At 49.3% G+C, this 12,163-nt stretch overlaps 1 protein-coding gene across 1 annotated transcript in view; it reads left to right on the top strand.

The window, feature by feature from the left end:
- LOC127582109 (prostaglandin G/H synthase 1-like) overlaps positions 1-11,951 on the top strand; it is a 70,110-nt gene extending 58,159 nt beyond the window's left edge. The window contains exons 8-11 of the mRNA XM_052037134.1: positions 599-845; positions 3,462-3,748; positions 9,373-9,520; positions 10,999-11,951. Coding sequence (XP_051893094.1) covers positions 599-845; positions 3,462-3,748; positions 9,373-9,520; positions 10,999-11,357 — 1,041 coding nt within the window. The 3' untranslated portion in view covers positions 11,358-11,951. The remainder of the gene's footprint in view (positions 1-598; positions 846-3,461; positions 3,749-9,372; positions 9,521-10,998) is intronic.
- The last annotated feature ends 212 nt before the right edge of the window (positions 11,952-12,163 follow it).

Here is a 12,163-nt window from a genome sequence, read left to right as displayed (position 1 = left end):
GAGATGACTCACCACTGCCTCGGGTCTCCGAGGAACAGTCAGCACATTCAGTGTCTGTGGGTCTGAATTAAAGATGCAGTCCTCATCCGAGGGGATGGCTGTGAGAACCATAATGTGCACACACTTCATACCAGAGGGCCGGGGTGTGGGGATGTCCCAGAGTCTGTGGAAATGTGCTCTTTCTTCAGGCTCTGGGGTATGTTGGTCCCACAGCCCCAGGAGCTGTGTGTCAGAGGCAGGGAGCCCTGCTCTCGGTCCGTGGTGGGCTTACCTTGGGAGCTGGAGACACCAGAGACGGCAGACACTGGAACCTGGAGCACAAACAATCTGCTGGAGGAACTCAGCGGGTGGAGCAGTGTCTGTGGGGGAGGGAGCAATTGTCAACACTTTGGGTCAGGACTGATGCAGGGTTTTGACCCGAAACGTTGACAATTCCTTCCCTCCCACAGCTGCTACTTGACCCACTGAGTTCCTCCAGCAGAGTGTGTTGCCTTGGGAGCTCCCTCCTGACCGCACAGAGTTGCTTATAAAGACTTAATAAAAACAACACACTAATGGAATAAAGGAGGCGAGGTTTAATTATTTGATCTGCATTAAGGTGGTGAATGGAGAGATATACCCGCCGTCGGTGAATGACACACCCATCAAGATGAAGTATCTGAGTTCTGTCCCAGTAGACAAGCAGCTTGCCATTGGCCACGAGTTATTTGGGCTGGTGCCCGGGCTGATGATGTACGCCACACTCTGGCTGCGCGAACACAACCGTGTCTGCAACATCCTGAAAGAAGAACATCCGACTTGGAGTGACGAGCAGCTGTTCCAGACCACCAGGCTCATCCTTATAGGTACAAAGCCTTGCCTTGTCCCTCCCTTCCACCAGTGTGGCCGAGGTTGGCGTGTGCGTCCGAGAACTGGAGCCTGGTGTTGTCAGACATTCACCGGAGCACGTTCTCCCTCTGACATCACCAGTCCTCAAAGCGACTCGTGGATCTGCGGGTTTGGCTGCCTGTTTGCCGTTGTCTCGATCTTCCTGCACCTTCTTTTATTTTTTACTTGTGCCTTTTTTTGGAAGTTTTCCCTTGCCTATTCTCTCTCACAGGATGACCAGTCTTTTCATAGAGTCATACAGCACGGAAACAGGCCCTTCGGCCCAACTGGTCCATGCTGACCAAGGTGCCATCCAAGTTAGTCCCATTTGCCCGTGTTTGGCCCATATCCCTCTAAACCCTTCCTATCCATGTACCTGTCCAAGTGTATTGTAAATGTACCCGCCTCAACCACTTCCTCTGGCAGCTTGTTCCATACACTCACCACCCTCTGCATGAAGAAGTTGCCTCTCAGTTCCCTTTTAGATCTTTACCCTCTCACCTTGAACCTGTGCCCTCTAGTCCTTGATTCCCCAACCCTGGGACATCGACTGTGCATTCGCCCTATCAATGCCCCTCATGACTTTGTACACCTCTATAAGGTCACCCCTCATTCTCCTATGCTCCAATGAATAAAGTCCTGGTCTGCTCAACCTCTCTCCATAACTCAGTCCCTTGAGTCCTGACAACATCCTCATAAATCTCCTCTGCACTCTTTTCAGTTTAATGGCATCTTTCCTATAGCAGGGTGACCAAAACTGTACACAATACTCCAAGTGCGGCCTCACTAGCATCCTATACAACTGCAACATAACGTCCCAACTTCTATACCTAATGCTGGAGTATTGCTCAATGTAAGAGAGCGGAGTGAACATCCTGTGCTGTTGGACTGGTAACCTCAGTCTCGGAGGGTTGTCAGCAACAGGTTCTGTACCGGGATCTTGTTCCTGGAACCTGTGATGGGGAGAAGGTACAGTGGCTGGCAGGGACCTGTTGGGCCAAAGGGCCTGTTTCCATGACTCTGAAACTAAAACACTCACGGCAACACAATAGCCTAGACATGAGGGATAAGTATTTGAAATAATTTAATGGGTGGTATGTTGTCTAATACTAGAGGGCAGGCGTTTAAGGAGAGAGGGGGTAAGTTCAAGATGGATGTGCAGGGCAAATATTTTTACACAGAGAGCGGTGGGTGCCTGGAATGTGCTGCCAGGGGTGTTGGTGGAGGCAGGTACGATAGAGGGGTTCTCAGAGACTCTTAGATAGGCACATGGATGTGCAGAGAACGGAGGGATACGGACCTTCTGTAGGCAGAAGGGATTAGTTTAGTTAGGCGTTTAATCACAAGTTTAATTAGTTCAGCACAACATCATGGGCCGAAGGGCCTGTTCCTGTGCTGTACTGTTCTATGTTCTAGATGGCATTAAAGTAGAAAATATCCGAAAAGTGCCTTGAAGGGATACATTGTCCATCAGTTCTCTCAGGTCCTACAGCGGAGGAGCTCCCTCAAAATCCAGCCTCAATGTCCCCATACACATTCTCTAGTCATTATCGCAGTACCGTTTGTGGGATCTTGCTGTGTGCAGCTTGGCTCCACTGCAACAATGTTTTTGTATTTAGGGAGGCACAACGTAAATTCAGGATTTTTTCCTTCTTTAATCAGGAGATTGGAGCTCTAGCCCACAGTGAAGGAACTACTGGGAACGGCAACCAAGCACTTGGCCCAGGAGTGGGTTTAGTGCGGGAGGTGGGGGACAGAACGTGGGGGTGAGACATTGGAGAGGGGTGTGGGGAGGGAGCCGGGTATTGGGTGGGGAATGCACAGCGGGCTCGACACAGTGGCGTGGTCACTGGCTGGTGGAAGTCACAGAGATGGAGGAGGTTATAGGGGTCGTGGGGGGGCGAGAGTTTACGGGGTAGGCGGGAAAGCGATTTAAGGTTACGGTCAAATCAGCTATGATCTTATCTGAATAGTGCAGCAGCTGCAGGGGCTAGGGGCCTCCTCCTGCTCCTAATTTGTGTGTTAGTACGGCCAGGAGCCCTTGGTAATAGAGAGAAGGGGCTTCCAAACCCCAGCCCTGAGAGGTTGTGCACAACCAGGACACTGCTCGGCCAAAGGAATGAACAAGATTATCAAAAAATTCCAAAGCATAAACGTGACAAAGGAACATAGGAAAGATGCCATTAAGCTGGAAAAAGTTCAGAGGAGATTTACGAGGATGTTGCTGGAACTGGAGGGACTGAGTTATGGAGAGAGGTTGAGCAGGTTGGGACATTATCATTTGGAGTGTAGGAGAATGAGGGGTGACCATATAGAGGGGTATAAAATCATGAGGGGCATAGACAGGGTGAATGCGCTCAGTCTCTTTCCCAGGGTTGGGGAATCAAGAACTAGAGGGCACAGGTTTAAGGTGAGAGGGGAGAGATTTAATAGGAACCTGAGGGGCACACCATTTTCTGCTGTGTCCTGACTCTATGACACAGCAGAAAATGATTTGCAGACATTTGAACGGTGGATGTTGCTGTTTGAAGTTCTGGGGCTGGTAAACCCCACTAGTTTGATTTTGTACATTTGTTTACTTCCCGACCTCACAGGGGAAACCATTAAAATAGTGATCGAGGACTACGTGCAGCACCTGAGCGGTTACCACTTCAAGATGAAGTTTAAGCCAGAGCTCCTGTTTAAGGAGCAGTTCCAGTACAGAAACCGGATTGCCCTGGAGTTTAGCCACCTATACCACTGGCACCCACTCATGCCCGACTCCTTCAAGGTTAACAATCATGACTACAAGTATGAAGACTTCCTCTTCAAACCGGAGATCTTGCTGGACCTTGGAGTCGACACTTTACTGGAATCGTTCACGGCGCAGATCGCAGGCCGGGTAAAGACATCTTTCAGCTGACGGTGACTGAGGTGGCAGAGGCTTTGTCGTTAGATATCCTGAACTGGATATGTGTGTCCTCATCAGGAGTACAGTAGCACAGTGGTTATGTTACTGGACTGGCAGCCAGAGTATCTGGGCTAGTGATCCACCGACATTTGAATTCCACCACATCATACCTGGCAAATTTAAATTCATTTAAAAAAAAAGCAGTAACTGGTGTGTTGTGGGAAGCCATCAGGTTAACTAATGCCCTTCAGGAGAGAAAACTGCCTTCCCTGTATGTGACTACAGACCCACTAATGTGGTTGACTCTTCAGAAGGATTGAGGGGGGATCTCATTGAAACCTACTGGATACTGAAAGGCCTGGATAGAGTGGATGTGGAGAAGATGTTTCCATCAGTGGGAGAGTCCAGGATCTGAGGGCACAGCCTCAGAATAAAGGGACATCCCTTTAGAACTGAGATGAAGAGGAATTTCTTCAGCCAGAGGGTGGTGAATCTGTGGAATTCATTGCCACAGAGGGCTGTGGAGGCCAAGTTATTGGGTGTACTTAAGGCAGAGATTGATAGGTCCTTGATTGGTGAGGGGGTTAAGGGTTATGAGGAGAAGGTGGGAGAATGGGGTTGAGAAAAAACATATCTGCCATGGTGAGCCGAATGGCCTAGTTCTGATCCTACATAGAACCATAGAACAATACAGCACAACACAGGCCCTTCGGCCCACAATATTGTGCCGATCTTTAAACCTCACCTAAGACTATCTATCCCTTCCTCCCACATATCCCCCTATTTTAAATTCATCCTTATGCTTATTTAACAATCTCTTGAATTTGACCAATGTACCTGCCTCCATCACCGCCCCAGGCAGCGCATTCCATGCCCCAACCACTCTCTGGGTAAAAAACCTCCCTCTGATATCTCCCTTGAATTTCCCACCCATTACTTTAAAGCCATGCCCTCTGGTATTGAGCATTGGTGCCCTGGGAAAGAGGCGCTGGCTGTCCACTCTATCTGTTCCTTTTAATATTTTGTACACCTCTATCATGTCTCCCCTCATCCTCCTCCTCTCCAAAGAGTAAAGCCCCAGCTCCCTTAGTCTCTCCTCATAATCCATACTCTCCAAACCAGGCAGCATCCTGGTAAATCTCCTCTGCACCCTTTCCAACGCTTCCACACCCTTCCTATAATGAGGCGACCAGAACTGGACACAGTACTCCAAGTGTGGTCTAACCAGAGTTTTGTTGAGCTGCATCATTACCTCGCGGCTCTTAAACTCTATCCCACGACTCATGAAAGCTAACGTCCCATAAGCTTTCTTAACTACCCTATCCACCTGTGAGGCAACTTTCAGTGATCTGTGGATATGAAGCCCCAGATCCCTCTGCTCCTCCACACGACCCAGAATCCTGCCATTAACTTTGTACTCTGCCTTGGAGTTAGTCCTTCCAAAGTGTACCACTTCTCCGGATTGAACTCCATTTGCCACTTCTCAGCCCAGCTCTGGTCTTATGGTCTCTTAACTGCCCCATCAGTTCAGGGGCAATTGCGAGTGGACACTAAAAGCCAGCGCTGTTCCTAGCCCATGAGCCAATAAGTAAAGGTTCATTCTACAGGTGAGTCACAGCGTTTAGCTCAGGGACTGGAAGCAACGATAATTAGCTCTGTTTGCTTCTATATGACTTGATCCAGAAGAACCATGAATTGCACAGCTGACAGATATCTCTGTGGAAACTTCAGTAAAGTAACACACACAAGATCATTAAACTAATTAGAGCACGTGGGTCTGTGGTAGTGGACTGGCATGCATTGAGGGTTGGTTCAAGCATAGGAAGTAGAGAGTAGGAATAAACAGGGTATTTTTGGTTTGGAGGCTGTGGGAGGTTATTGGGGTGTCACGAGGATCAGTGCTGGGGCCCCAGTTCTTTGCAATGAATTGGATGAGGAGAGTGGCTGTAATATTTCCAAGTGCGCTGAAGACGATGAACTGGCTGGCAGTGTGAGTTGTGACGAGACTTTGGGGGGATATGCGTGGGTCAAGTGAATGGGCAAGGACATGTGTGAGGTCTTCCACTTTGGTAGAAAATACAGGAATGGAGGAGTTGTTGAATGGTGCCACTTGGAAAGGTGTTGGTGTTCGGAGGGAGCTGGGTGTCCGTATACACCATTCACTGCAGGTACAGCAAGCAGTGGGGAAGCAATGGGTATGTTGGCCTTTCCTGCAAGAGGATGATATAAGGACGGAGGCTGTAGCAGAAATATTGCACAGGTGGGGTGTTCCTGTCTAAGGTCCACTTATTATAGAGGGAATGTGACAGAACTTTGCCAGATTGATTCTGTGAGTGAAAGTGAAGTAGATCACGCCGACATTCTCTTGAGATAATGAAACGGTAATGTTGATATCCCAAACTGGAGGCACCTACCAAAGTGATTCAAAGCATAATGTTACATTTCAATACTCGCAGTGTGAAAGTTTAACCTTTAATGACACCACTTCTTTAAGGCCGTTCACGGACCAGGTGGGATGATAATTTTATGAACACCATTCTATAATAATTTGCTAAAACATATCCACTTAAAGGAGGCTACATACAAAGGTAAAACAAATCACAGGCAGGGTGGAGATGATTGGCTAATTGCCCTGTCACTCAAACCCAGTGACCACATGGCTGCAATCGACTGAGATGATTTTACGCACCCAATTTACGAGTAACAGTCCTTCACTCACTGAATCTCTCTGGAGAACTGACCCTGCGTGTATTGGGAAAAGTTGCTGTAGTTGCTCCCATCACTTCTGCCTACTCTGATTGTTCAAACAGACATTGTTTAGTGAGTTAAAAACAAGATACTGGAAGAACTCAGCGGGTCAGGCAGGATCTGTGGAGGGCAATGGACAGTTGATATTTTGGGTCCAGATGAAGGATCTCGACCTGAAACGTTGACAGTCCATTTCCCTCCACAGATGCTGCCCGACCCGCTGAGTTCTTCCAGTATATTGTTTGCAGCTCCAGATTCCAGCATCTTCCGTCCTTTGTGTGTCTGTTGTTTAGTGAGTAAATTGACAAAGTTCACTGTACAAGTGGCTGATTGGTGTGAGCCCAGGTGCCCTGTCCAGTCTCCGACTATCACCAGCACAGTCTGTCAACAGGCACTCTCAGCAGAAAACTGTACACTGGAACAAAGATAGCCTGCAATTTCCCCTAAAACAGTGACAGAGGACCGGTACTCAACTGCATGATGTGCACATTTGTGAGTATTTGCTGTGTATTGCAGTTACAGCTTCACCCAGTCCAGGTTTGAATACATATTTTTTAGAATTCATTTCTCCAGGATCTGGACCTCTCTGTAAGACCAGCATTTCCTGCCCATCGGGAAGGCAGCGGCTGACTGACTGGTGGGGTGTTGAGCAGGCAGTATTAAGAGTCAACCAGAGGGAGTGGGTCTGGAGTCACGTACAGGGCAGACCGGATAAGGGCAGCAGCCACCCTCCCCGAGGGCATTTGTGAATCAGGTGGGCTGTCACAACAATCTTGTGATCATCGCTAAGTTGTTGTTGCAAAATCCAGATTATTAAATGAATTTAAATTCCATGGTGGCATTTGAATTTAGTTTGTTGGATTATTAATCCAGGCCTTGGGTTTACCTGTGGGGGTTTAACCACCGTACTTTGACACTGCATTTCAATGTGATTGGCAGATGGGGGCCCAGAAATTCATTGGCGTTGGGGGAGCCACACTGAAGGGGAAGAAGGGGGGTGGTTCCAGACACCTTGTGGTTGTCATCTCACTGCAGCAGAGCAGAGCAGCATCTGAGGTCCAGGACGGGCATCTCCCTGCAGGACACCCTTGGGAGAGTCTGGGACAGGACTGGGTCCAGGATGTGGGGGCAACAGGGCAGGGATGGGGATTATGGGTTAAATTGAAGGTGGTGCTGGAGAGGCAGGGGGTTGGGGACTGACCCAAGAGGAGGGAGTGAGCTCCTTGTGGGGCTGTTAGAAACCACTGGAGGGGGAATGCCCAGAGAGGAGAGGTCACTGGGAACCTTCCTGTGGTGGGCTGGACCCACTCAGCAGAGCACAGTGAATGGGTGTTGTGGACGTGCCCAAGAGCAGCCTCCCCTCACTGCAATGGGATCCAGGTTTCCACCAACTCTGCAGCGCCAGGTGAATGCATCTGCCGCATTACTCACACCATCCTCGCAGTCAGATCTGCAGCCAGGAACGCCCGGTTACTGGTACAATTCAGCCCACAAACCGTCACAACTGCGCCCTCCCTGGTGCATCCATACAGCTGGTGTTACCGTTGACATTCACCTGCCCCAAACCTTGGACCTGCCCACTGTGCCTGATCCCACATCAGGACATAACTCAAAAGCCCCGTGACTGTTCATCAGAATGAACAGGCTTCCTGTCTGCAGTTACACAGGGATGGGTTCTGACGTACTGCCTGGTTTTAAACGTTGATGAGGATTTAAGTATTATATGAAACCACATGAAATTATTATTTGGCTGTAACTCAAATAGCTTATATCCCAGAATATCCTTTGCGAGCTGCTTCTCATGGGCTCAGCTGAGGGAGTAATCACAACACAACCGACACAACTTTCCCACACCAGCCATTAAACCAAAATCCGTCTCTCCCATGGTTTACTTCGGGAAGAGTTCTCTTCCCGTAGTTCCCTCCCAGACATCATCAGTGGAACAAATTACCTGCTCAATGTCAAGTTGCTGCCATTGTGTTTATAGAATCATAGAGTCACAGAAACAGGCCCTTCGGCCCAACGTCCATGCCGACTGTGTTGCCCAGTGAGCTGGTCCCATCTGCCCACATTTGGCCCACAGCCCTCTAAACCTCCATTATCCGTGTACTTATCTAGATGGCTTTTAAACGTTGCTAATCTGCCCGCCTCAACCACTATTTCTGGCAGCTCATTCCAAATATGCATCACCCTTTGTGTGAAGAAGCTGCCCCTGATGTCCCTTTTAAATCTCTCGCCTCTGATCTTAAACCTGTGCCCTCTTGGTGTTAACACCCCCTCCCTGGGGAAAAGACTGTGTGCCCCTCATGATCTTATACACCTCTATCAGGTCACCCCTCAATCTCCTACATTCCAGGGAATAAAGTCCTCGTCTACACAACCTTTCCTTGTAACTCAGGCCCCCAACTCCAGGCAACATCCTGGGAAATCTTTTCTGCACTCTTTCTAGTTTAATAACATCTTTCCTATAACAGGGTGACCAAAACTCTACACAATACTCCAAGTGCGGCCTCACCATAACTTCCCAATTCCTACACTCAGTGCCCTGACTGATGACGGCCAGAGTGCCAAACGCCTTCTTCACCGCCCTATCTGTGACACCGCTTTCAGCAAACTCTGCACTTGCGCTCCCAGGTCCCACTGTTCCAAAGCAATGTTTCTTGCATTACATAGTGACTGCAGTTTAAAAGGGCTTCATTGGCTGTGAAGCACTTTGGGATTGGAAAGGAAGGCCAGGCATTATAGAAATGTAATTTACAACATGACCATACAACTCGCTGTCAATCTATCCAAGTTCCGTTGTAAGAAGCAAGCAATACAAACATTTCCAATGAATCAATTTAAAAACGGTCGACTTCTTGCCGCAGATTGGTGGAGGGCGAAACATAAATGGAAATATTCTGCACGTGGCCATCTCAGTCATCGAGCACGGCAGGCAGCTGAGGCTGCAGCCATTCAACGAATACCGCAAGTGGTTCGGTCTGACTCCCTACAAATCCTTCCAGGAGCTCACAGGTAAGGATTCCAGCGGTGGGCTCCACAGGTTTGTCAGAGCCACTGTTGGCTGAAGGAGAGGCAGGACGAGGTGAAGGTGAGGTGTACCTGTGTTTAACGGGTCTGTCACAAACAGGTTCACGTCGGCAAATTCCAGTTCCTCAGAATTCAGGAACTGGGGTGGGGGGGGGGGGGTGGGGGAAGGGAGTGGGAGTGAGTGAGGAGATGGGAGGGGAAGGGGTGATGGAGGGGCTTGAGGGGTTAGGAGGTGGAGGGGGTGGGGTGGAGAGGGGAGGGCTGAGGGTGGTAGGGAGATGGGGAGGGGGTTGAGAATTGGTGGGGGTGGGGGATGGAGGGGGTGCGGAGTTGGGGAGGGGAGGGGGTGGTGGATGGAAAGGGTGGGAAGGGGGTCAGGATAGAAGTGGTGGGGAGTCAGGAGTTGGAGGGGGTGGGGAGGTGGGGGGAGTGGGGAGGTTGGGGGGGGGGGAGTGAGGTGGTGGAGTGTTCACCTTGCAGACAATGGCCAGGACATGCGTCCCTGTGCTGTACTGCGGTGGACCTGTGCCGTACTGCGGTGGACCTGTGCCAAGCCCGGACCTTCACCAGGACCCAGCCAACCACAGACAGGTTCACCAGCAGCTTTGCAAATGACATTTCAGCCACAGTGTTGGACCCCTGTGGGACGGCTGTGTCCCAACTCCATCAGGGCAACCCCAGCTGTAAGTCTGTACAGGGCGACATGGTAGTGTAGCCGTTAGCGTAACGCTATTACCGCGCCAGCAACCTGGGTTCAATTCCCGCCGCTGTCTGTAAGGAGTTTGTACGTTCTCCCCGTGACTGCGTGGGTTTCCTCCGGGTGCTCCGGTTTCCTCCCACATTCCAAAGACATCTGGGTTAGGAAGTTGTGGGCATGCTATGTTGGCGCCGGAAGCGTGGCAATACTTACGGGCTGTCCCCAGAACACCCTACGCAAAAGATGCATTTCACTGTGTGTTTTGATGTACATGTGACTAATGAAGAGATCTGATCCTATCTACAGTCCGTACATTCATCTTCCTTTATCTTCCACTTCACCCACAAGAGGTTGCAAATGATTGTCCAGATGCAGGGTTTCCACCCAAAATGTCGACAGTTCCTTCCTCCCACAGATGCTGCCTGACCCACTGAGATCCTCCAGCATCTCATGTGTGGCTCCAGGTTCCAGTATCTGCCGTGTCTCCCACAAACGGTTCTGCCCCCACCTCCGCTATTCCTTTAATAAACCCTTTCACCCTTTACTCTAGAGCTGTCTTCGATCCAACATTTTTGCTCACCTCCCCCCCCGCCATGTCCCCAAAATTCCCCTGCATTGGCCAGCAGGCCAACCTCTTCCTCTCATCCAAACACCTTGGATGCTGAAGGTGCCACCTAAATGCAACCATTTGAAATAGACAAAGCCCATTCATTTGCTGAAACTTCAGGAGTTCTTACTCAAGTGATGGTCACGTTGCTCTCCATAGGTGAAACAGAAATTGCAGCTCGACTGGAGAAACTGTATGGACACATCGACGCCATGGAATTATATCCTGCATTGCTCCTGGAGACTCCGTACGAGAATGGCATTTTTGGAGAAAGCATCGTGGAAATGGGAGCTCCCTTCTCCCTCAAAGGTCTCCTGGGAAACCCAATCTGTTCTCCCCATTATTGGAAGCCAAGTACGTTTGGTGGGCAAACAGGGTTTGACATTATTAACACTGCCACACTTCAAAAACTGGTTTGCCTCAATACCAAGAGGTGCCCAAGCGTGGCTTTCCACACACCCGACAACCTGGGCCACGAGTCCAACGAAGGCAGGGAGAGGCCAAAGACTGAGTTCTAATCAATCACGAACACACTGGGGCTGGCCAGATTTATTGGCTGCCTTTTACTTTGGTTCCCTGTAATCCTAGCTTCAACAGGGATGTTGACCAGGTCATGAAATAATTTTCTTTGGATCTGGATTAGGTTTTAACAAGAATACAATGCCATCCTGCAGTTTATTACAAAAGTATAATTGGAATTCATTGAGGACATTTCACCCAGATTGGCACCATCCAGTTAGCTGGCTTCTCTCCGATGCACTCTTTCAATTGGACACTCCAGACCCTGGTGGTGGGATAATCGCATCCACTCGGCACAAGAACAGTCCAACTTCCAAATTCACTAGATCCATTCTTTTCACATCTGGCAAATGCAGATGTTGGGTTCTCTGAACATCCATCCACTCTACCCAGGAACTAAGTGGATTCAAGATCCTTAGGTCAACAGTAAAGCTTTCAAAATCCAAAGAAGAAGATTTAGACTTTATTGTGTCCAAATAAAAACAAGCGCAGTTTCTTTGCTCATCCAGAGACAATTGCCCACAATTTCTGCATATCTCCCACCAACAGTGCCTCCATTGTACACGGTCAATAAATTAGTGGTGTTTGTCTCACCTTTGGCTTGTTCATTTTTGTGTCTTCTTCACAACCTTGATTCAATGCATCTCCCATCTTGTTCCACATCTCTGGACTTGGGTATATTCCACGCTCCTTAGGATTGACCCTTGACCTTCCCCCTTGATTATCAGTCACCTCTGACCTCACTGTGATTCTGTGGATAGGTCTAACCAGTCCTCAGCCTCGTGAAACCCTCCAAGGACTTCTG

The sequence above is a fragment of the Pristis pectinata genome, chromosome 23 (assembly GCF_009764475.1).
Source record: "Pristis pectinata isolate sPriPec2 chromosome 23, sPriPec2.1.pri, whole genome shotgun sequence".
NCBI lineage: Eukaryota > Metazoa > Chordata > Chondrichthyes > Rhinopristiformes > Pristidae > Pristis > Pristis pectinata.
Note: the sequence above shows the minus strand (reverse complement) of the source record. Positions and strands in the feature narration are given on the sequence as shown.